Source organism: Gigantopelta aegis, chromosome 3 (assembly GCF_016097555.1).
Source record: "Gigantopelta aegis isolate Gae_Host chromosome 3, Gae_host_genome, whole genome shotgun sequence".
Classification (NCBI taxonomy): domain Eukaryota; kingdom Metazoa; phylum Mollusca; class Gastropoda; order Neomphalida; family Peltospiridae; genus Gigantopelta; species Gigantopelta aegis.
The window spans coordinates 2,877,591-2,905,326 of NC_054701.1; the positions used below are offsets into that span (position 1 = coordinate 2,877,591).

Here is a 27,736-nt window from a genome sequence, read left to right on the forward strand (position 1 = left end):
CATCAAGCAATATTTAGTTCCAACACATTTTTTTTCAACTTATTTTCGTGCATATATCCAATTAAGGTTCTAGCACGCTATCCTGGGCACAGACCTCATTTATCTGGGCTGTCTATCCAGGACAGTGGGTTAGTTGTTAATTGTTAGTGGTTAGTGACAAAGAAGAGGGTGTAGCGGCCTTACGTCTACCCATTGAGTCGTTAAAACTTTCTTTGGGTGGGAGCCGGTAGTTTGTATCTATCAGCCTTATGTCCGATGGCTTAACCACGACGCCACCGAGGCCGGTAGTTCCAAGACAAACATTATGTAAACGTGTAGGCCTTTCATGCATGAAATTATTCGGGGGAGGGAGGCATAGATTGCATTAGGCTGGCATGTGCAAAAAGCCTTAGTTCGTCAGAAGGGAGGGGAGGGGCATTCTAGCCTGCAATTTTTGAAACTAGATGTCCTCAAATGCGATTTCCTTCATTCTATAAGTAGAATTTGCATGACAACACTTTTTAAATGCGTTTGTTTTCACGTATGCCGGTTTTTGCCGGTCGACATCACCACGGACCAGGAGATGTTTTGTCCTTTGGTTCCGTCGGATCGGCAAAATTGTATTTCACGTTTAAATATTCATACATTAGTTTAAGGCAATCATGTAAAACCGGTAGGTTTTGATTCAGGCCGGCAGAATTTATAATCCGACAGGAATTTCACCTAATTTTACACGGTGAAAATATAAACACAGTGCCATATAGCCATTTATCAAACAGTTGTACATCTTGAAAGTGAAATAATTACCACCAATGAAAAATTCTAGACTGGTTCGAGGTATGCTTTCGTGGACAATTTTTTAAACTTATAATTAAATGAGTGCTCTTTCTTGCATGGGTACTCGAGTCCTGTAAACAGACTCGAGTATTGCTAGACTCGGCCTGTGTTCGAGTATTCGAGTACTCAACCTGTCTGTGGGATGATACATATAAAATATCCATTGCTGCCAATCGAAAATAGTAGCCCATGACGTGGCTTACACATATATTACGTGTGTGGGATCCTTAACCATATGTCCGACGCCATATAACCGTAAATAAAATGTGCGGAGTGTGTCGTTAAATAAAACATTAAAATATTCCTTTCCTTTCATAATATTCCGTGGGTTTCTACCAAAAGGAGGAAATCAAAGAACGATAATGGCTGCGCCCAGTGTTTTTCGACGAATGGTCTTGCATAATACAAATAGAACCATTTGTTACAAAATCAGAATCAACTACATTTATAGGTAAATGCATTTATTTTCAACGAGCTTTTATAACTAAGACATTCAAATGACATTCTTTAAAATTATCCATCCTACGGACAGCATCATTGGACAAAATTGAAAAATGACGATAGGATAGATTCACAGGTGACGGGCTGATCCAGGATTTTATGGGGGGGGGGGGGGGTTGCCAAATTCTATAAAAAGACAATTTGAGTTTGTTAAAGGCTAATTAGCCGAGCTACCAATATTCGCATGGAGGTTCAGGGACATGTTTTCCAGAATATTTTGAAACGAAAATGCTCAGATATACTCCTTCAACTTGTAGTCACAACGGCCTTAACAATAATTGGTCAAAACGGCCAAAGTGAAAAAGTCAAAACGGCCCTTAACAAAAGTCAAAACGACTAAGTCTAAAGTGAAAAAAGTCATAACGGCCCTTGAAAAAAAGTCAAGACGTCCTTGGATATAATATTTTAAAAATCATCTACACAGTCACAAGTGTCAAGAAAGATGACTGTGCAAAGACAGTTTTTATAGTACGCTCTCACTACACGAATATTATCTGCGTCTTATTTATGGTTGAATAAACAAGGAAATGTAAGGAAATGTTTTATTTAACGACGCACTCAACACATTTTTATATAGCGTCGGGAATAAACAAAGAGTTTACAATCTACATTTATTATGTGGTTAGTGTACTAGTACATCTGTGTTAATATGTAGATTTTAAGTACAGGTAAGTTTTGGAGAAACATGAATAGTTATTATTATAACACATCGCCCGAGCCATTATACAAGAGATTGCACCAAGCAAAGGGCATCCTACCCCAACTCTACCTCAAAGCCCAAACCCCCCAAAATGAGAGTACAAAGATACACCTCAACACGATGCATTTATATATGTTAAAAAAATAAATGTAGGAATTATTATTAAAAACATCATTAAATATATTATTTGGCTTATAGGCTTATTTGTTTTTGTCTTCGGGCGATGTTTGGGATATCGTTATGTACAGCCCGAACATGAAAAATTCGTATATTTTTTTTCTAAAAAATATTTCACCTACATTTATTTTTGTAACATATATAAATCTATCATGTTGAGGTGTATCTTTGTGCCAAATATGAACAATGTACACCTCGGCATTAACATTCTGGCTTTGTTTTTGTCTCCGGGCGACGTCCGGGCTCCGGGCTGCAAATAGGCTGAACAGGGGGGATACAGGCTTGGAACAGACTAGTTCTTTAACAAAAGTTATGGTGCCATTCCCATTGACCATCTTAGATAATTGTCGTAATCCCCGGGTGTGAAGTGGTCACTGCAAATCGAATCCCATCTTGATGGTCCTTTCCAATAAGCACATGTTCGGTTTAAGAAGTGCTTCCATGCAAACAATGTCGGTTTGTCTTTCGGAAAAATATGCTAACTTCTTTTGCCTTTAACTGCAGCTTTTGTACATCCATACACCGAACAATGGTTCACCATGTTTCACATTTGAAAGATATCTTCAAAATAATATTCCAAACATACAATTCAGTTCAATAGAATAAAAATTTTGCGTTTTAAAAATACATGTGTTCCACTTCCATGTAAAATGACCGAAAGGTTGCGAATCGTGCGTTCATGTTACATGGGCGTACATAGGATTTTGAAAAGGGGGGGTTCCAAAATAGATTGCAGAGATATTGGGCATATATTTCTATGTTGAGTTTTGAAAAGGGGGGTTCCAAAATAGATTGCAGAGATACTGGGCATATATTTCTATGTTGAGTAAATATAATAATGTCAGATATATTAAAATTAAAAAAAAAAAGCGATTTCACGGGGGGTTTGGTCGAACCCATCGAACCCCCCCCCTATGTACGTCCATGTGTTATGCCGGTTAGCGCGTCACGGGGTCACCTGACTTGAGTTCAGAGGCTAATAAACTGTTACCAGTGATTCCGTTGTTTCGGTTGTTTTTATACATATTTTTGAACTGCCTGTGATATAGGCTATATTGGTTACTAATTATTACTAATGGGAATTAATTTAACGTGATAGTACCTATTGGCCGTTTTGACCATTTTCTTTGGCCGTTTTAACTTTTTTCTTTGGCCGTTTTAACTTTTTGTCTTTGGCCGTTTTGACTTACATGTTCAGGGCCGTTTCATCATGGGGCCGTTTTGATCGCATACCCTCCTTCAAGTCCTTGCTCACGATATCGCGGCATTTACATTTTTGCGGTTTAGCACGCGCAATGCCTCCTTTTGGCATGTTTATTATTAGAAATGTGATGACAGACAACATATTGTTTTGCCTGTTAACCAATTTGAAGAAATGTCAAAATTTTGGGTAAGTATTCATAGTTTTACTGTTTGGTCATGGAATAACAGAGTGTGATTTTACTGACACCCCCAGTACTTACCATACAGTCATACAGTTCTGCTCTGACAGTTATCAGACTGTCATCTGGTTGTTGACAATCAAAACGAGGCTATACATGGTCACAGTGTTACTATATTTAGAACATGTGACCTGTAGAAAAGTATGGAAACATTTAAGGGCCATGCCTATATTTATTGGCAATTTAAACAAAACACATAACTTTTAATATGTTCTATTCTTGGTTTCACTTGATAAATATTGATTATATAACTGCTGAATCTTACTAATATGGTGAACAATCTTGCAGAAGAATAATTATTATTACCGACTTTTCCATTGGAAAATGTAAATATGTTCCTACAATTAAAAAACCAAAACGTTTTAAGTTGACTTTTCTTCGTTCTTGTGTTCAAGTTTGTTTCGTAGACGTTATTACAAATGTGTGTACAAAAAGAACAATTTTTGACCTGTGTGGTCCACTGTATTGTAACGTTTGCGATTTACCGCAATATCGTGGTAACCTCCCTTGAATGGAAGCCATTACTATGATGTACTTCCACCAACTGTTTTAATGTTAGAAATGCATTTATTTGTCAACACAATAGCATGGACATTATGCAGATATAGCAAAAATTGCAACCCAAGTATATTTACCTTTATATATGTTATCACATTTTTTTATTTCTTCCAAATAGTTAAGTACTGCAATATCATGGTACCCCAGTATACATGTTTTTAAGGCAATTTAGTGTTGTATTGATGATGAATTATGAAAAAAAGTAATTAAAAGGGGCCCTTTTTGCATAATTAACTCAACAGGGGACAATATTTGAAAATTTTAGGTAACCGGAAGTCAGTCCATGTGAATTTTACTTAGGTAACAGATTGTTTGGTTACATGAATATAGTTCTCATAACCGATGAGTTAGGCGGAATAGGCTACCTAATCCTAAAACACTTGAACTATAGTTCTGTGCTATATTGGTGGTTCAGATATATTTAAAAACATAAACTGATTTTCACTTTCATTATTCATAAATGGGACAAATGTACTTTTAATTTTAGAATGTATTTGTTCAACACCTAACCAATTGGCGGTTCTCGTGATTTTAAAGTTGCATAACCGGGACGCGAACAGAACAACATTTCTCGTGAAATATTATGCCCTGCTCAAGAAAGTAATAATTATAATGTGCTGCTAAAAAAAGTAATAATTATAACTGACACATACAACTTTCCTCCGATTTGCTTGCTGTCCATTATGTGAGCATGACTGGTCATATGTGGTAGATACACCCTTTTTAAATACAGTTCGTTATATAATTATGTCTGACATAGGTTGTATGTGCCAAATACGACCCATATGCATTTTTTGTTATCAGTTTGTGATAGAAATTACAAATGCGAAGTACAATAGAGCATACATTATGTCAATATGTTTATGTGCTTGTATCCTAAAAATAATATGACTTTTGTCATTGTGAAAGCTGGGTCTAATATGGAAATTTTTTTTGATACTGCATGCAACAAACCATTTGGCAACAGATAAGAATTGTGTCTGTATATATAAATAGGAATTGCAGTAACATTAATGTTTGTATGGTTTGCTATTTTATGTGCACCATAATTATAATAATAAACATGTTTTGGTGAATTTTCTTGAAAAACAAATATCTATTTTGACGTTTTAATCAAAGCAAAGTTTCAAATATGTAATTTGTATCTATAGATACAATTTTAATTCATAATAATTTTGTATGTGGCATATACGACCAAAGTGCAAACATAATTACACTGATTTTGGATGTATTTAATTGTATGTTACGGTGATCAAGTTCCGTCTTTCAGCTGCCTTTGAAGATCTATAGGATTGCCCTATATGTAGGCATTACATATTAACAATACTGCACATAAAAATGCAATTGTAAGTTATCCAGGACAAAGTCCAGTAACAGAAGACAGTGTAATCAGAAGAAAGGTTAAAAGGCGAATAAAGTGAATGTGACCTCAACATAAACGATAGCAAGATCCATGAATTTTGATTAACTTTACAGTTAATGAATATTTGCAACAGAATGTTGAACGTGAACATGACACAACACACACACCCCAAACATTAGCCCAAAATAGCACACACAACAAAAGCTGAACATGACATAGCACATACAACATAAGCTGAACGTGACATAGCACACACAACAGGACATGAACATGACATAGCACACACAACAGGACATGAACATGACATAGCTCACACAACAGGACATGAACATGACATAGCACACACAACAGGACATGAACATGACATAGCTAACACAATAGGACCTAAACATGATATATAGCACACACAATAGAACTTGGCACATCAATGACAACAAGACCTGAACATAACATAGCAAAAAGCTGAACATGAGAAAATAATCACTTGCGACAGTTTATTTGTTTGTTTTGTTTAACGACACCACTAGAGCACATTGATTGATTAATCATCGGCTATTGGATGTCAAACATTTGGTAATTATGACACATCATCAGAGGAAACACGCTACATTTCTTCCTAATGCAGCAAGGTATCTTTTATATGCACTTCTCCACAGACAAGACAGCACATACCACGGCCCTTATCCAGTCACTTGCGACAGAACCTGAACATGACATAGCACTCACAACAGAACCTGAACATAATAGAGAACTCACAACAAAACCTGAACATGATGTGGCACACACAACAGAACCTGAACGTGACATAGTACACACAACAGAACCTGAAGAAGAACATGACAGAACACACATACAACATGCCATGATCATGACATAGCACACACAAGAGAACTTGAACATGACATATCACTCACAACAGACCCAGATAATAATTTAGCACACATAACAGAAACCGGAGGATTGATCACTTAACACACAATAAAACACTGAGAGAACACTGCACATAACATAGTCTGGAGATATCACTGAATACACATCATACATAACCTGGGAAGATCTCTGAACACCATAGAACCTGGAGAGATCACTGAACACAACATAACCTGGAAAAATCACTGGACACACAACAGAACCTGGAGAGATCAGTGAACACACAATAGAACCTGGAGAGATCACTGGACACACAACAGAACCTGGAGAGATCACTGAACACACAATAGAACTTAGAGAGATCACTGAACACGCAATATAACCTGGGAAGATCACTGGACACACAACAGAATCCGGAGAGATCACCAAATACACAACAAAACCAGGAGTGTGCACTGAACACAACAGTTTCCGGAGAGTACACCCAATGCACGGCAGGAGCTGTAGGGATTACTGTTCACTCAATATAACCTGGAGAGAATCCTGCATACTCAACAGGTGGACATGGTATAGTGTTCACTACTTCTGGATTTGATATTCAGTACACACCCTCATTGGGTCAAAGAAAACAAGGATTTCACGAGTCAGAGTAGTTTCATTTTATTTATTGTATTATTATTAACAAAAGTAAAATAACTTTTTTCACGTAATATTTCATTTAAGCGGTGATTTTATTAATACATACTTTTACTTATATTCCTTATTGAATGTTTGCTTCTAAATATGTTCTATTTACAAGCTTTTTCCTTTTTAAAAATAAATATGTGATTTTCAAAACTGAAATGTTTTAGAAGTGATGGTTCTTTCAGAATAAATATTCAAATTTACTTGATATACTGTTGGTCGTAGGTGACGCATTTAATTCAATCATGAATAATTGTCGTAACTACAATTATTTAAGCAAATAACTAAAACACCTAATATGCTATAAATACCGCAAATATTCAAAGAAATCGTACATATGATCAGCTTTCATTGTCATTAAAAGAAATTCAACATCTAAACTACTGATCAAGAAAAACAGTTTTCCTTCATTATTTCGGCTTTTTAAAAATGAATTTTGATGCACTTACGTTCTTCTGGCTCTCACGCGACGATAACCATTATGATATTTTGAAGAACGTTAACATGCATTTTCCACCTACCAGGTATATGGACCTGGGCTTCCAATAAGTCAAGACTGTCAATTCCGTTATCAATTAAAATCAAATATCAAAACCATACTACAATACACTAAAAAAAACCGCAAGTACATTGGTTACAAAACCATACTACAATACACTAAAAAAAACTGCAATTACATTGGTTACAAAACATACTACAATACACTAAAAAAAAACCGCAAGTACATTGGTTACAAAACATACTACAATACACTAAAAAAAACGCAAGTACATTGGTTACAAAACCATACTACAATACACTAAAAAAAAACGCAAGTACATTGGTTACAAAACCATACTACAATACACTAAAAAAAAACCACAAGTACATTGGTTACAAAACCATACTACAATACACTAAAAAAAAACGCAAGTACATTGGTTACAAAATCATACTACAATACACTAAAAAAAACCGCAAGTACATTGGTTACAAAACCATACTACAATACACTAAAAAAAAATGCAAGTACATTGGTTACAAAACCATACTACAATACACAAGTACATTGGTTACAAAACCATACTACAATACACTAAAAAAAACGCAAGTACATTGGTTACAAAACCATACTACAATACACTAAAAACCCGCAAGTACATTGGTTACAAAACCATACTACAATACACTAAAAAAAAACGCAAGTACATTGGTTACAAAACCATACTACAATACACTAAAAACCCGCAAGTACATTGGTTACAAAACCATACTACAATACACTAAAAACCCACAAGTACATTGGTTACAAAACCATACTATAATACACTAAAAACCCGCAAGTACATTGGTTACAAAACCATACTACAATACACTAAAAAAACACGCAAGTACATTGGTTACAAAACCATACTACAATACACTAAAAAAAAACGCAAGTACATTGGTTACAAAACCATACTACAATACACTAAAAACTCGCAAGTACATTGGTTATAAAACCATACTACAATACACTAAAAACCAGCAAGTACATTGGTTACAAAACCATGATAATTCAAACCACCGTAAATGTCGTCTAAATGAAAACACATTTCCTAATAATCCAAAAGCCCCAAAATGGTTATTAAAATACATACAGGTAAACAATGAAAATAGCACATACCATAAATAGTAATTATAACCATGTTTTAGTTGATCGTTAAAGATAATCTACAGTAAACGTTAATACGTTCATACCAATACTAAATCTAAATATATTATACGAAAACTCCTACCATAAAATATAAAATACTATTAATTAAATCAAAACACACTAATCTGGACAACAACCCGATCCGCCAATACCCAGTGATAAGTGACCACATTTCCCTGACACACCCTTATATTTATGTAACTTTACATGACGGACAAATCGTGCACGTGCAATAAGCTGCAGTGCTACGTGTATGTGCAGTTAGTGTTATTTATGCTGTACGCTGTAAAACGATTTTGTACCCGATAGTGCAATCAACAAATCATCTTTTCTAAATTTACATTATACTTCAGTTGCGGCCAACATATTACTAAAACATTAAACATAATAAAACAATGCACATACATAACTCTCCCCCATAATAAAACCATCTACCACACAGGTACACACACTTTTCTTCTTCGTTTTTTTTTTGTTGTCATGCAGAAGCCATAATTGTTGGGGGTTTTGGCCTCGGTTGACAGTTTTTTTTGCCACTGGGTAAAAATTATTGCTGTCGATTGAATGGGATATTTTATAAATTTTAATTTTTAATGTATTGGTTAAAAAGTTACTAGTTTAAAATTATTGTAGGTAGGCTGTAAATTGTGGCAGTAGGTTATCATTTTGCTCATGGCAAAAAAAGCTTTCAAAATTTCCGCAGGTAACAAAAGTTTATGGTGAAGCCCTCAGTAATGCTGAACAAAATCTTTGGTGATGAGTTAAAGGTTATTTTAGTTACTTATTTTAAACAAGACCATTCTGACTGCTTTCTAGATTTTCTTCGTCTCACACCAATGAGGGCCATGTTGCTCCTCCAAACGTATTGAAGAGATACTTGCTGGACCATGTCACCAAGTTTGTTGATAGAAGAACGGTAGTGCTAGAGGAACAGTACCCAAGAGTATTTCATATTTACAGAACGTTTAGAACAGGTAAATAATGGCATTATATACACTAACTTGAGATTTCTACCATTGCAATTGCAATAATTCTGTTATTTAATAGGTAAATTCAGCTGAAAAATGTTTTGTGCATACATTTTGTTTCTGTACTTTTTATAGTCGTTACCCACTTGTAACTGCTTTGACCAAATTTAGAATCCAAATTAATATATGATTTGCAAGTTTTGTGTTGATATAATTATAAAACTGATTACAAATTACAATCACATTGAAATTAGATCCTAAAGCACAATTCTTCCTGTCCATTTAAACTTATAATTGTTTACGTAGTCATTGAACAATACCAGTAACTTGATGGGCCAGTGTAATATATATATATATATATATATATATATATATTAATAACCTTTTCAGCTCTCTTCCACATGGCTTCGTTACTATCCTACTGTAAGAATATAATATGTAAATTCATCATTTGAACCACTGTTCTGTCAGAATGGATCCAGTCAAATATACAAACTCTTATGCTTTTGAGATTGGTTCCAGTCATTTTTATTTTTTTTGTCTTTTTGTGTTATAAATATGAGGTAATTCAAAATCAGGAGGAATTGTGCTTTATATACATGTTTTACAAATAGAGGATTCGTCTCGTCACAAGTTTTTTTTTAATATGGAAAATATCGACAGTCTGTTAACTAGACAAGGTTGATATTTTCCACATTAAAAAACACGAGTAGCTAATTTTATTTATTCTATAACACTTCTAAAATAACATTTTAATAAAATTTTTAGTAAATTACATTACTAAAGTCGCCACCATCAGTAATATGACGTCATCACGATTAGCACCAATTAGTTTAACGTCACACATTTTAAATAAATCTTTGAAAACATTACGCTCAGGTACACAGGTCCTGTTGGCTTGTAAGCAAATGACCCATCCACAGCAACACATTAACTAGAGACCTTGCAAATTTGCATACCATTATTTACCGGGTTAATATACTAAATTATCACATGGGTTTATGACATGGATATCATGGGTAAGTTATAGGATAAATACGTTTGTTACGTTTATGTTACTACAGGATTTTCAAGTTTTGTGAAGGATGCCAAGGATTATTACCAGATATCATCAGAGTTGTGGAATGGTCGAGCTTTCAGTTACTTCTCCAGAACAGAGCTGGAGATCTATCGTCAGGTAGATCATATACTAAACTAGACTTTATATTACCTCCCTTCAGTGGTTAGATCATGTCATACTAAACTAGACGTTATATTACCTCCCTTTAGTGGTTAGATCATGTCATACTAAACTAGACTATTACCTCCCTTTAGTGGTTAGATCATCTCATGCTAGACTAGACTTTATATTACCTCCTTAGTGGTTAGATCATCTCATACTAGACTTTATATTACCTCCCTTTAGTGGTTAGATCATCTCGTACTAAACTACACTTTATATTACCTCCCTTTAGTGGTTAGATCATTCCATACTAAACTACACTTTATATTACCTCCCTTTAGTGGTTAGATCATCTCATACTAAACCAGACTTTATATTACCTCCCTTTAGTGGTTAGATCATCTCATACTAAACCAGACTTTATATTACCTCCCTTTAGTGGTTAGATCATCTCATACTAAACCAGACTTTATATTACCTCCCTTTAGTGGTTAGATCATCTCATACTAAACCAGACTTTATATTACCTCCCTTTAGTGGTTAGATCATCTCATACTAAACCAGACTTTATATTACCCCCCTTTAGTGGTTAGATCATCTCATACTAAACCAGACTTTATATTACCTGCCTTTAGTGGTTAGATCATGTCATACTAAACCAGACTTTATATTACCTGCCTTTAGTGGTTAGATCATGTCATACTAAACTAGACTTTATATTACCTCCCTTTAGTGGTTAGAGAGAGAGACAGACAGACAGAGAGAGAGGGAACTAATAATTATTAAATTAAGACACGCAGATCTAGATAAAAATTTTGGTTAAAAACCAAACTAATTTCCTAAAAAAAAAATTAATATAAAATTTAAATTTACTTTACTTAAATTGATTTTTGTCACATTTTAGAGCGGGTATTTTTAAAAATAAATATAATATTTAAAAAAGAATTTTAGCCCTAAGGGGTAAAAGGTGGAACGGTTAGCACAGGCTAAATTTTTATTTTTATTACATAAAAGTATAAAAACATGATAAAAATAATAACATATTAAAAAATCGGCACGCTTTTTAAAAACATTTATCAATTTTAAATTATTTTAAAAAAGACCCAACACCAAGTGGTTAGATCATGTCATACTAAACTAGACTTTATATTACCTCCCTTTAGTGGTTAGATCATGTCATACTCAACCAGACTTTATATTACCTTCCTTTAGTGGTTAGGTCATGTCATACTAAGGTCTCACTACACAGATGTCATCTGCCATTGAAACCCATGTTAAACTGCCCAACTTCAAGCGAAGATTGCCCATAGAACGGGTTCTCGTTGGCACTAACAACATACACCATTGCGAACATACATTATATAAGCATTTATATTCACTCCAAAATTGTGAACATTTCCGTCTCAGTTTTTTGCTATATGACCGCATCTGGCTGTAGTGCCGGTCCGAACAGGTTCCATTAACCGATTCACTCCGGCTGTCATTGCGCTATATACCCATGTCCCAAAAGGTTGATGCACAATATTACAAAATAACATGGGCAAAATACAGCCAGAAGGCTTACATTATTCATACATATTGTTTTAATTCTTCACCATTTCCTAGAAGTGAATATGTGAACCATAACATGTGCCACAATTAGGAACTATAGTGGACCGTGATGAATGAATTCTCACCCGGAAGTGATCTGTGTAGTGAGACCTAAACCAGACTTTATATTACCTCCCTTTAGTGGTTAGATCATGTCATACTAAACTAGACTTTATATTACCTCCCTTTAGTGGTTAGATCATGTCGTACTAAACTAGACTTTATATTACCTCCCTTTAGTGGTTAGATCATGTCGTACTAAACCAGACTTTATATTACCTCCCTTTAATGGTTAGTTCATCTCATACTAGACTTTATATTACCTCCCTTTAGTGGTTAGATCATCTCGTACTAAACTAGACTTTATATTACTTCCTTTTAGTGGTTAGATTGTGTCATACTAAACCAGACTTTATATTACCTCCCTTTAGTGGTTAGATCGTGTCATACTAAACCAGACTTTATATTACCTCCCTTTAGTGGTTAGATCGTTATACTAAACCAGACTTTGAATTACCTCCTTTACATAACTAGATCAGATCAAACCAGACTTTATATTGCCTCTCTTCAATGGCTTCATCATGTCATACCAAACCAGAGGGTGTGGGGCATAGACCAGTGGTAAAGCACTCACTTGATGCACAGTTCGTTTGGGATCGATCCCCGTTGGTGGGCCCATTGTGCTATTTCTCGTTCCAGGCAGTGCATCACGACTGTAATATCAAAGGCTGTGGTATGTGCAATCCTGTCTGTGCATATAAAAGATCCCTTGTTATTAATGGGATAATGTAGTTGATTTCCTCTCTAAGACTATTTGTCAAAATTAATGAATGTTTGACATCCAGTAGCCGATGATTAATAAATCAGTGTGCTGTAGTAGTGTTGTTAAACAAAACAAACAAACTTCCTTTAGTGGATAGATCAGATCTAACCAGACTTTATATTACCTCCCTTAGATTACAGTTATCTTCCCATTTGGTTGTCCAAAATCCGGAAATCTGTCCGCGAAAGTAGTGATTAGCGACTGTGATTATTTTATGGCAGACATCTTTGAAGTGGCAACTATTTGACTGAAGTGACAGGGGAGAGCATGTAGTTTGTAAACATGTGTAACTTGTTGACATTGAAGACTTGTTTGTGTTAATTCCGGCCCTTGCAGAAGTAGTGCTTTTTGTGTAAAATGGGTGTACTCCGGCCTGGTTTAGATGGTGTGTTTGTTTAAACCAATATGCTGGGAGAAAGAGCTGGACAACAGGGGTTGTCCTTTTCAGGGTATGTGTCCCCCAGGCAGGCAAAGGTACATACCAAAATCCATGGACCTGCTGATATTAATAAAAATGTTATAGCCACTAAGGCTATATAGAAACATATAGCGAAATTAATTGTGATCTGAGGCCAGATCAGATCATACCAGACTATATTATCTCCCTTTAGTGGATAGATTAGATCATACCAGACTTTATATTATCTCCCTTTCTTACATACCCATTGGTGAGAACGTGAACACGTGCAATAATATGTGAATGACAAGGTCACCAATGCCATACCATCCAATGAAAAAAAAACCCGGTCGAATCGATCACTTCGTAGCGTACAAGTTAACCTGAAATTGACTTGTTAACTATAACTTGTTGTTTAAAAACGTATCCAACTCTCTTTCACTTGTTAGATACATTTTAAAACAACTTGTTGTAAGATAAATGGCATCTAACGGTCACTCATGTAGTATTATCTATTTAATGACTAGATCTGTTCAAACAAGACTTTATATTATCTCCCTTTAGTGGGTAGATTATGTTAGACTTTATAGAAATAACTGCTTAAATTTACTGCCAACATATTGTTACAGCTTATTGCTGTTAGATAATATAATTATTATCATAAATATAAAAATGCATGCAATTTGAATCTTTGTCGCTTGTTTTAGTCTTTTATGTGTATCTCATCAACAGGAGATATAGTTAAACTTTTGCCATAAGTGATAACAGTAACTATTTGTAGGTCTAAGCACTGGAAGTGGTATCTTTGTTACAAAATCTTGTTGCAATATTTTTGTTTAGTTTGTTTTTGTTAATACTGTTACTGTGGCTGTGAAAAAACCCCATCATTTTGTAAGTCGGTAAATGCTGCAACTGATAAATATTGTAGTTTGTTGTAGCTTACAGTACAAGTGGTGAATCATACATGTATATGTAGTTTACTCCTTTTTTTTGCCCTAGTTTTCCAACGGTGAACTTTGTGGATTGTTTTGTATTTTTCAGTTTCCAAAGGACATCAGACATTTTCTCCCCATCCTGTTGATAACTCTTATACCTGGTGGTTCATTTATATTTCCACTGGCGTGAGTTATATTTAGTCCATCTTTAAAATTATTATGTGTGTTTTTCAATATACATTTTGGAAAATGTATTTTTACCGGTTCTCTTTAAATTTGTAAAAAGGTTTCCTTCAATAACTCTTGATCCATGGTCTTCTGACTAGCCATTTGTTGTAAAGTTTTACCTTTTTATTTCTATCATTGTTTAATTTATATTTGTAGTAAACAAAATATTCAGTCTCTTTGAACAGATGCTATTTTTATTCTTGTTTAATTTATATTTGTGGTGAAAACAAAATATCGCTTTTTACAGATATTATTTTTATCTAATTTTTCTCTTTTTTAATAGATACTATTTTCCAAAGTACCTACTGTCTCATCATTTCTGGACAGACAAGCAGAAGATGGATTTTGAGCAGGAGAATTTAAAGTGTCGACTCCGCCATTATCCGTCTGTTCTGCAATCACTTCGGTCTCACACCAGACATGTGAAAGATGTGGTCCTCAGAGAAAAGATTGTCCGACTTGTAAGCAAGGTGCAGTGTTTTAATTCACTATCTTACAGTAACCATTCCCATTACCAATATCAGTTTCCAGAATCCGAATGACATTTTCCCATATGTACCTTCCTTTTATATTACCCTTAAATTCAGAATATGAAAGGATGGCATCAATGAACTGTTCAGGTTATTGCAAGCGGTGTTCCATGACTGGTATATAAAAAGCTGTGGTGTATGCTGTCCTGTTAGGAGTAAGATTGATTTTAGGCCATGTGTCGGAGTGAGATATTTGCCTTTAAGTTGGAGAAGTTGGTATGTGCTGCCCTGAGGTTTATGTTTGACACAAAACACCCCACCGATGAGACAAATTGCTTGTGAGTTGTTGAACTTGGTATGTACTGCCATGAGTTCTATGACACAAAATGCCCACCGATGAGACAGTGCCTAGTTTGTGTTTGTTGAACTAAAAATCCTGTTTTTCCAGTCTATCCATGTCTGACTGGTAGGTGCTGGGTTCACGTCTCAATCATGGCTCTGCTCACAATACTAACAACTCCATGGTTAGGTATACGGTTTGTTTTGTTTAACAACACTACTAGAGCACATTGATTTATCAATCATAAGCTATTGGATGTCAAACATTTGGTAATTTTGACCTAGAGTGGCAACCCAGTACAATTTTCAATTTAAAGCAAGGGATCTTTTATATGCACCATCCCACAGACAGGATAGCACATACCAAGGCCTTTGATATACCAGTCATGGTGCACTGGCTGGAACAAGAAATAGCCCAATGGTCCCACTGATGGAGATCGATCCTAGATCGACTGCGCATCAAGCAGACGTGTTACCACTGGACTACATGATGCTCCTAGTTAGGTATATAGCCACTATATCAACTTCTAACAACTAAAGCCTGGCAGCTGAGATAGCAGACGTGTTACCACTGGGCTACATGATGCCCCTAGTTAGGTATATAGCCACTATATCAACTTCTAACAACTAAAGCCTGGCAGCTGAGTTAGCAGACGTGTTACCACTGGGCTACATGATGCTCCTAGTTAGGTATATAGCCACTATATCAACTTCTAACAACTAAAGCCTGGCAGCTCAGATAGCTGACGTGTTACCACTGGGCTACATGATGCTCCTAGTTAGGTATATAGCCACTATATCAACTTCTAACAACTAAAGCCTGGCAGCTGAGATAGCAGACATGTTACCACTGGGCTACATGATGCTCCTAGTTAGGTATATAGCCACTATATCAACTTCTAACAACTAAAGCCTGGCAGCTGAGATAGCAGACGTGTTACCACTGGGCTACATGATGCCCCTAGTTAGGTATATAGCCACTATATCAACTTCTAACAACTAAAGCCTGGCAGCTGAGATAGCAGACGTGTTACCACTGGGCTACATGATGCTCCTAGTTAGGTATATAGCCACTATATCAACTTCTAACAACTAAAGCCTGGCAGCTCAGATAGCTGACGTGTTACCACTGGGCTACATGATGCCCCTAGTTAGGTATATAGCCACTATATCAACTTCTAACAACTAAAGCCTGGCAGCTGAGATAGCAGACGTGTTACCACTGGGCTACATGATGCTCCTAGTTAGGTATATAGCCACTATATCAACTTCTAACAACTAAAGCCTGGCAGCTCAGATAGCTGACGTGTTACCACTGGGCTACATGATGCCCCTAGTTAGGTATATAGCCACTATATCAACTTCTAACAACTAAAGCCTGGCAGCTGAGATAGCAGACGTGTTACCACTGGGCTACATGATGCTCCTAGTTAGGTATATAGCCACTATATCAACTTCTAACAACTAAAGCCTGGCAGCTCAGATAGCTGACGTGTTACCACTGGGCTACATGATGCCCCTAGTTAGGTATATAGCCACTATATCAACTTCTAACAACTAAAGCCTGGCAGCTGAGATAGCAGACGTGTTACCACTGGGCTACATGATGCTCCTAGTTAGGTATATAGCCACTATATCAACTTCTAACAACTAAAGCCTGGCAGCTCAGATAGCTGACGTGTTACCACTGGGCTACATGATGCTCCTAGTTAGGTATATAGCCACTATATCAACTTCTAACAACTAAAGCCTGGCAGCTGAGATAGCAGACATGTTACCACTGGGCTACATGATGCTCCTAGTTAGGTATATAGCCACTATATCAACTTCTAACAACTAAAGCCTGGCAGCTGAGATAGCAGACGTGTTACCACTGGGCTACATGATGCCCCTAGTTAGGTATATAGCCACTATATCAACTTCTAACAACTAAAGCTGGCAGCTGAGATAGCAGACGTGTTACCACTGGGCTACATGATGCTCCTAGTTAGGTATATAGCCACTATATCAACTTCTAACAACTAAAGCCTGGCAGCTGAGATAGCAGACGTGTTACCACTGGGCTACATGATGCTCCTAGTTAGGTATATAGCCACTATATCAACTTCTAACAACTAAAGCCTGGCAGCTGAGATAGCAGACGTGTTACCACTGGGCTACATGATGCTCCTAGTTAGGTATATAGCCACTATATCAACTTGTAACAACTAAAGCCTGGCAGCTGAGATAGCAGACGTGTTACCACTGGGCTACATGATGCTCCTAGTTAGGTATATAGCCACTATATCAACTTGTAACAACTAAAGCCTGGCAGCTGAGATAGCAGACGTGTTACCACTGGGCTACATGATGCTCCTAGTTAGGTATATAGCCACTATATCAACTTGTAACAACTAAAGCCTGGCAGCTGAGATAGCAGACGTGTTACCACTGGGCTACATGATGCTCCTAGTTAGGTATATAGCCACTATATCAACTTGTAACAACTAAAGCCTGGCAGCTGAGATAGCAGACGTGTTACCACTGGGCTACATGATGCTCCTAGTTAGGTATATAGCCACTATATCAACTTCTAACAACTAAAGCCTGGCAGCTGAGATAGCAGACGTGTTACCACTGGGCTACATGATGCTCCTAGTTAGGTATATAGCCACTATATCAACTTATAACAACTAAAGCCTGGCAGCTGAGATAGCAGACGTGTTACCACTGGGCTACATGATGCTCCTAGTTAGGTATATAGCCACTATATCAACTTGTAACAACTAAAGCCTGGCAGCTGAGATAGCAGACGTGTTACCACTGGGCTACATGATGCTCCTAGTTAGGTATATAGCCACTATATCAACTTCTAACAACTAAAGCCTGGCAGCTGAGATAGCAGACGTGTTACCACTGGGCTACATGATGCTCCTAGTTAGGTATATAGCCACTATATCAACTTCTAACAACTAAAGCCTGGCAGCTGAGATAGCAGACGTGTTACCACTGGGCTACATGATGCCCCTAGTTAGGTATATAGCCACTATATCAACTTCTAACAACTAAAGCCTGGCAGCTGAGATAGCAGACGTGTTACCACTGGGCTACATGATGCCCCTAGTTAGGTATATAGCCACTATATCAACTTCTAACAACTAAAGCCTGGCAGCTGAGATAGCAGACATGTTACCACTGGGCTACATGATGCTCCTAGTTAGGTATATAGCCACTATATCAACTTCTAACAACTAAAGCCTGGCAGCTGAGATAGCAGACGTGTTACCACTGGGCTACATGATGCCCCTAGTTAGGTATATAGCCACTATATCAACTTCTAACAACTAAAGCCTGGCAGCTGAGATAGCAGACGTGTTACCACTGGGCTACATGATGCTCCTAGTTAGGTATATAGCCACTATATCAACTTCTAACAACTAAAGCCTGGCAGCTCAGATAGCTGACGTGTTACCACTGGGCTACATGATGCTCCTAGTTAGGTATATAGCCACTATATCAACTTCTAACAACTAAAGCCTGGCAGCTGAGATAGCAGACATGTTACCACTGGGCTACATGATGCTCCTAGTTAGGTATATAGCCACTATATCAACTTGTAACAACTAAAGCCTGGCAGCTGAGATAGCAGACGTGTTACCACTGGGCTACATGATGCTCCTAGTTAGGTATATAGCCACTATATCAACTTCTAACAACTAAAGCCTGGCAGCTGAGATAGCAGACGTGTTACCACTGGGCTACATGATGCCCCTAGTTAGGTATATAGCCACTATATCAACTTCTAACAACTAAAGCCTGGCAGCTGAGATAGCAGACGTGTTACCACTGGGCTACATGATGCCCCTAGTTAGGTATATAGCCACTATATCAACTTGTAACAACTAAAGCCTGGCAGCTGAGATAGCAGACGTGTTACCACTGGGCTACATGATGCTCCTAGTTAGGTATATAGCCACTATATCAACTTCTAACAACTAAAGCCTGGCAGCTGAGATAGCAGACGTGTTACCACTGGGCTACATGATGCTCCTAGTTAGGTATATAGCCACTATATCAACTTCTAACAACTAAAGCCTGGCAGCTGAGATAGCAGACGTGTTACCACTGGGCTACATGATGCTCCTAGTTAGGTATATAGCCACTATATCAACTTCTAACAACTAAAGCCTGGCAGCTGAGATAGCAGACGTGTTACCACTGGGCTACATGATGCTCCTAGTTAGGTATATAGCCACTATATCAACTTCTAACAACTAAAGCCTGGCAGCTGAGATAGCAGACGTGTTACCACTGGGCTACATGATGCCCCTAGTTAGGTATATAGCCACTATATCAACTTGTAACAACTAAAGCCTGGCAGCTGAGATAGCAGACGTGTTACCACTGGGCTACATGATGCTCCTAGTTAGGTATATAGCCACTATATCAACTTCTAACAACTAAAGCCTGGCAGCTGAGATAGCAGACGTGTTACCACTGGGCTACATGATGCTCCTAGTTAGGTATATAGCCACTATATCAACTTCTAACAACTAAAGCCTGGCAGCTGAGATAGCAGACGTGTTACCACTGGGCTACATGATGCCCCTAGTTAGGTATATAGCCACTATATCAACTTCTAACAACTAAAGCCTGGCAGCTGAGATAGCAGACGTGTTACCACTGGGCTACATGATGCCCCTAGTTAGGTATATAGCCACTATATCAACTTCTAACAACTAAAGCCTGGCAGCTCAGATAGCAGACGTGTTACCACTGGGCTACATGATGCTCCTAGTTAGGTATATAGCCACTATATCAACTTCTAACAACTAAAGCCTGGCAGCTCAGATAGCTGACGTGTTACCACTGGGCTACATGATGCTCCTAGTTAGGTATATAGCCACTATATCAACTTCTAACAACTAAAGCCTGGCAGCTGAGATAGCAGACATGTTACCACTGGGCTACATGATGCTCCTAGTTAGGTATATAGCCACTATATCAACTTCTAACAACTAAAGCCTGGCAGCTGAGATAGCAGACGTGTTACCACTGGGCTACATGATGCTCCTAGTTAGGTATATAGCCACTATATCAACTTCTAACAACTAAAGCCTGGCAGCTGAGATAGCAGACGTGTTACCACTGGGCTACATGATGCCCCTAGTTAGGTATATAGCCACTATATCAACTTCTAACAACTAAAGCCTGGCAGCTGAGATAGCAGACGTGTTACCACTGGGCTACATGATGCTCCTAGTTAGGTATATAGCCACTATATCAACTTCTAACAACTAAAGCCTGGCAGCTGAGATAGCAGACGTGTTACCACTGGGCTACATGATGCTCCTAGTTAGGTATATAGCCACTATATCAACTTCTAACAACTAAAGCCTGGCAGCTGAGATAGCAGACGTGTTACCACTGGGCTACATGATGCTCCTAGTTAGGTATATAGCCACTATATCAACTTCTAACAACTAAAGCCTGGCAGCTGAGATAGCAGACGTGTTACCACTGGGCTACATGATGCTCCTAGTTAGGTATATAGCCACTATATCAACTTCTAACAACTAAAGCCTGGCAGCTGAGATAGCAGACGTGTTACCACTGGGCTACATGATGCCCCTAGTTAGGTATATAGCCACTATATCAACTTGTAACAACTAAAGCCTGGCAGCTGAGATAGCAGACGTGTTACCACTGGGCTACATGATGCTCCTAGTTAGGTATATAGCCACTATATCAACTTCTAACAACTAAAGCCTGGCAGCTGAGATAGCAGACGTGTTACCACTGGGCTACATGATGCTCCTAGTTAGGTATATAGCCACTATATCAACTTCTAACAACTAAAGCCTGGCAGCTGAGATAGCAGACGTGTTACCACTGGGCTACATGATGCCCCTAGTTAGGTATATAGCCACTATATCAACTTCTAACAACTAAAGCCTGGCAGCTCAGATAGCTGACGTGTGTGCCCAGGATAGGATGCTGGACATTACTGGAATATATCCGCACAAAAATAAACTAAAGTAACTTGATTTTAAATTCTACAGTGATATATGTAGCAACAGCTCGTACAATTGTGTCATCCAACGAGTGTTTTAATTGTTACAGATAGAGCATGGGGTTCAACCAACTGTTGAAGAAATTTTGGCGGTGAAACCTCTGTTTTGTTCATCACCATACCACCTGCAGAGAATGCCAGTAACATATCTGGTGAGTTGTCACTTTTAATGACCTGTTAATGAAGTTACAGAAGAATTATCTTGTTCTTTGCTTCATCTAGAAGACAAATGGATTCCCCGACATGTAACTTGACTTACAAATCAGATCTTTTAAAAAGTACATATGGTTTTAGATAGTAGATTAAAATTTAATGGGTTTTTAAAAAACCCACAATTCTCATGATCGTTTAAAGAGAACTGGGCGAGGTTTTTTTCAGTATCAAATGTTATACATTTAAGCAACATATATAGCTATGTAGGGTGTATACTACCAAATCAAATCCCATAGACGACAATAGTAACATATGTGGCTAAAACTCCTACCTGCAACGTATCAACCGACATAAACGCCACAGATATAAATACTACCACCCCTCACACTTAAAGTGAATCAGAAAAAATTGGGGGTCAAGCTGCTCATTTCTGAGATAACGGGTAGCGTCTATGACTACCCTAGTTCCGCACAAAATTCGAGTACTTTTTTTTACAGGTACCCCATACATGTTTCAAGCACAAGGCTACTTGACACATTGGTACTAGATGAAATAAAATTGCATCTTTTTTTACCCAGATGAAACTATTATTTTTTACAACCAACACACTCACATTTATAACCAATCACAGGACTTGTGGTGTTCACTTCTCTATCAAAAGTTGGGTGCACTTCGAACTTTGACCCAGCCGGAAGTTATTTGGTTTAGTACTACCTATACTGATAACATACATTTTTCAAAAAGTGTCCAGCTATGTGTCTTTATGACAACCAGGATCTGGTGTATTCTGACATAAACTGACAACTTCACTGAAACTGTCGTTTCTACAGTGCAACCTAATATAATGTACACCTCAAAAAGCATATATATTGCATATAGTTTTGTACAAATGCAATATGTCATATTAAATAACAAAATATTTTAAAATAAAACTCCTGAAGATATTTACTCAGTGTGTACTGAGGTATATATGTAGAGACAACAAAGATAGTCAGAGTACCTCTACCCCTTTAAAGAATTCCATTAAAACACATGCACTTGATTGACCCCTAGATTATGAAGACCTTAACAGGCACATCAAAGAAATATCAGTATGAAAAAAATACACTGTCTGAGGAAGGAAACACAAACATGACTGTACCTGTATGAAGTAATGACTTAATGTCCTGAACATTAGTGTTGGGAGGAAATCCTGTATGCTGGGTGTGGGTGTCTTCAAGTTACCAGGTGTGGGAATTTCAAATCCATCAGCCATGCTGATTTTCATAATGAACCATCAAAACCTTTGGCAGCCACCAATATTCCTGACTATATTTTATTTATAGTCTACTGTAGTTGGAGGTTTTAATAGTTGTGATATCTGGAAGTATCATGCAGCTTTCACACATTTATTTTTGATTAATTACTGAAAAAAACTATTTTTAAATGACAAAATTACCCGAACATCTATTTTCTTGCATTATTTTCTAATCCGTATGAATACAATGTGTATATTAGATGTATTCCTACAATCTGTAATCCAGCATTTTATTTAGTTAGTAATATTAGCTTTAACAATAAAATAAATTATCAACTTAATCCAAGGCAGATAATCAAATCAGAAAAAATTGGTTCTGAATTTAGTATAAAAGTTAGGTGCACCTCAAACTTTGACCCAGCCGGAAGTTATTTGGTTTAGTACTACCTGTATAAACATATTCACAGAATAACACCATTTATACTCTTATGGTCCTTACCAGCCTCCATGAACATTGTTTTTTGTATATAATTTCAATTTCATTTGACATAAAAAGAATAGTAGAAGTGTTTTGTGCAGTTTAACAAACAAACTGTTCCGAAGTTGACTGTAGTGCACACCATAGTAAGAAAATGACGTTCACTTGTGGGAGGCACTATAGACATGTAGTACCAGGCCCACAGGAATGACTGTTGAATTGGGTTTGGTAGAATTCAGGCGGGTTTAGGAACATGCTCTCCATGAAAATTTGATCTTCGGATGGCCAAAAGTGATTTCTTAGCATCTGGAGAACAAAACAGCAATGTTTGATATTGCAATTTTTACCTGTTAATTAGTCCCCTACCAGTCCAACCGGAGAAGACTGTAGGTTTCATCTCTGTTTCTCTGTCTGTCCATCCGTCAGTCCCACATATAGTTTTCCAGATGTTTTTTTCACAGTGCCTTGAGAAATGTTGTGTCTAGCTTTATCATATACTGTTACAGATAAAGTTTGACTTCCATGTCGATTTTGTGTCTAGCTTTATCATATACTGTTACAGATAAAGTTTGACTTCCATGTCGATTTTCCCATTTTTTAGTTATGGCCCTTGAACTTAGGAAATACGGAGATTTTTTCACAATGCCTTGAGATATTAAGATGAAGTTCTGTGTATAGCTTTATCATGTACTTTTACTAATCAAGTTTGACTTTCATGGCAATTTACCCATTTTTGACAGAACCGTAAGTGATTGATTGAACATACTGTTGCAGTATTTGTTTCACTGTTTTGTTGACTAGAGACGTCTGGGCAAGACACAAGGAATGTCGCAGCGGCGGAAGAGACTGATGCAAGACGCCATGCTGCTGTTGAACACAGACCAGGCCATGCTTAAAGAAGGAATCAGCAACATGGACGACGCTGCATTACACAAGGTGAAATCTGGTTGTCAAACATTGGCTGTCAGATAGGGCTTGTAAGTATTGATCTCATGGTGGGCGCACTGTTATCACTGTTTGATACAGGTTGGGATTGCTGGAAATATTTTCTCGATTCATATTTAGTTTCAATAAAATGTTGTTTTTGGGTGGTGTGTACATACAAAACAGTTTCCCCATGACCCAAATTTTATTTTTAGAAAGTTGACCTACCCTATTTTATTTTTAGAAAGTTGACCTACCCTAATTTATTTGTAGGCCGTACCAGTTTAAACTATACACATTGTATACATGTACATTGTCACATGATGTTCTTACATGGTATTTCAGGTTTGTTTCTGGAGAGGTCTCAACCCAGTTGGTTTGCAGAGACAGGAACAGATTGACTTTCTACAGCAGTGGACCCGTATCAGTCAACAAACTGACGGTACACATTTTATCTGTTGTAAACAGACAGTATACACATTATCTGTTATAAACAAACTGACGGTACATATTTTATCTGTTGTAAACAGACAGTATACACATTATTTGTTATAAACAAACTGACGGTACATATTTTATCTGTTGTAAACAGACAGTATACACATTATTTGTTATAAACAAACTGACGATACATATTTTATCTGTTGTAAACAGACAGTATACACATTATCTGTTATAAACAAACTGACGGTACACATTTTATCTGTTGTAAACAGACTGACGATACACACCATGTTATCTTTTATAAGCAAACTGAAGGTACACAAGTTACCTGTTATAGACAAACTGACGGTACACATTTTATCTGTTGTAAACAGACAGTATACACATTATCTGTTATAAACAAACTGACGGTACATATTTTATCTGTTGTAAACAGACAGTATACACATTATTTGTTATAAACAAACTGACGGTACATATTTTATCTGTTGTAAACAGACAGTATACACATTATTTGTTATAAACAAACTGACGATACATATTTTATCTGTTGTAAACAGACAGTATACACATTATTTGTTATAAACAAACTGACGGTACATATTTTATCTGTTGTAAACAGACAGTATACACATTATTTGTTATAAACAAACTGACGATACATATTTTATCTGTTGTAAACAGACAGTATACACATTATTTGTTATAAACAAACTGACGGTACATATTTTATCTGTTGTAAACAGACAGTATACACATTATTTGTTATAAACAAACTGACGATACATATTTTATCTGTTGTAAACAGACAGTATACACATTATCTGTTATAAACAAACTGACGGTACACATTTTATCTGTTGTAAACAGACTGACGATACACACCATGTTATCTTTTATAAGCAAACTGAAGGTACACAAGTTACCTGTTGTAGACAAACTGACGGTACACATTTTATCTGTTGTAAACAGACTGACGATACACACCATGTTATCTTTTATAAGCAAACTGAAGGTACACAAGTTACCTGTTATAGACAAACTGATGGTACACATTTTATCTGTTGTAGACAAACTGATGGTACACATTTTATCTGATGGTACACATTTGATCTGTTGTAGACAAACTGATGGTACACATTTTATCTGATGGTACACATTTGATCTGTTGTAGACAAACTGATGGTACACATTTGATCTGTTATAGACAAACTGATGGTACACATTTGATCTGTTATAATAACCTGGATTAAATCTGGCTTACAGATTTTGGTAACCGGCCTCGATGGCGTCGTGGCAGGCCATCGGTCTACAGGCTGGTAGGTACTGGGTTCGGATCCCAGTCGAGACATGGGATTTTTAATCGAGATACCGACTCCAAACCCTGAGTGAGTGCTCCGCAAGGCTCAGTGGGTAGGTGTAAACCACTTGCACCAACCAGTGATCCATAACTGGTTCAACAAAGGCCATGGTTTGTGCTATCCTGCCTGTGGGAAGCGCAAATAAAAGATCCCTTGCTGCCTGTCGTAAAAAGAGTAGCCTATGTGGCGACAGCGGGTTTCCTCTAAAAAACAGTGTCAGAATGACCATATGTTTGACGTCCAATAGCCGATGATAAGATAAAAAATCAATGTGCTCTAGCGGCGTCGTTAAATAAAACAAACTTTACTTTTTTACAGATTTTGGTATATCTTGAAAAACATTTCTGTCCTTGTTTTTGTTTTTTGGTGGGAGTGGGGTGATAAAAAGTTCACATTAAATCAAAGTACATGTATATACATTTCAATTTGGTGGTGAAAATTCCAAACTGGCAAAACTAGGTCGTTTGGTATTCCCGGCAAAAAATATTTATTTTCTCAATTCATAAACAAGCTGTTAGTATCCAGACATTTTTACAGCAGTCCTTGTATTTTCATTTCAGATGAAAGCATGTCACTACTGTTGCACTGTGGGGTGTTTTACAGCAGTCCTTGTATTTTCATTTCAGATGAAAGCATGTCACTACTGTTGCACTGTGGGGTGTTTTACAGCAGTCCTTGTATTTTCATTTCAGATGAAAGCATGTCACTACTGTTGCACTGTGGGGTGTTTTTAACATACACTCGACCAACCAACAAAGATTTAATGGGACACCATCATATATGGCGGCATAATTCAAACACTTGACCACAACAGAGATTTAACAACATTGTCAAACATGGCGGCATAATTCAAGATGTTGACTAACCTACAATGATTTTATTGGCCACCATTATATCTGGTGGCATTAATTCAAACAGTTGACTAACCTACAATGTTTTAATTGAAAACCACTGCCTGTTTTGACATAGGTCAACATAGAACTCCATCAGCTGACCTTTACGCAATGATCTGTGATAAATGTTGTTCTTGGTGATGAGTTCTGTTCAGGTTCTCTGTCGAACCCATTTGTAATGGTGCACTTTAACAAAACAGCCATTCCTTTTACAGAGATGTGGAAGAAGACTTTACTGGAATATCATTATTAATTTATACAGTCCCCAGATCTGGCCTGATGCTTATAAAACGTGTTAGGGTCTAGACTCAAGACTAACAGAGTCTGAGACACCAATGTCATGACAAGGCCATACAAACTGTATGCGTGTGACGTCATTAGATATTGAGTGTGGACTCTAAGGTTTTACAAGCATGGGCCTAGATGTACATGATGAATGTTTAAAGATTTCCCGGTGCCACTCCAGTAGTGAGAGGATCTGTGCAACCTTTCACTT

At 37.0% G+C, this 27,736-nt stretch overlaps 1 protein-coding gene across 1 annotated transcript; it reads left to right on the top strand.

Annotated features, from left to right (window-relative positions):
* Positions 1-1,172: 1,172 nt before the first annotated feature.
* LOC121367216 (LETM1 domain-containing protein 1-like) lies at positions 1,173-27,493 on the top strand. The gene is made up of 10 exons (XM_041491327.1): positions 1,173-1,267; positions 9,603-9,760; positions 10,819-10,931; positions 14,768-14,847; positions 15,173-15,359; positions 21,801-21,902; positions 24,420-24,554; positions 24,888-24,984; positions 26,908-26,958; positions 27,396-27,493. Exons 1-10 carry the CDS (start codon positions 1,179-1,181, stop codon positions 27,491-27,493), a joined length of 1,110 nt encoding a protein of 369 aa, XP_041347261.1. The 5' UTR covers positions 1,173-1,178.
* Positions 27,494-27,736: the final 243 nt, after the last annotated feature.

Coding starts and splice junctions, on each gene's coding strand:
- LOC121367216 (XM_041491327.1), top strand. CDS start 1,179: ATGGCTGCGCCCAGTGTTTTTCGACGAATGGTCTTGCATAATACAAAT. Junction 10,932..14,767: donor AGCTGGAGATCTATCGTCAG/GTAGATCATATA, acceptor TGTATTTTTCAG/TTTCCAAAGGACATCAGACA. Junction 24,555..24,887: donor ACGACGCTGCATTACACAAG/GTGAAATCTGGT, acceptor ATGGTATTTCAG/GTTTGTTTCTGGAGAGGTCT.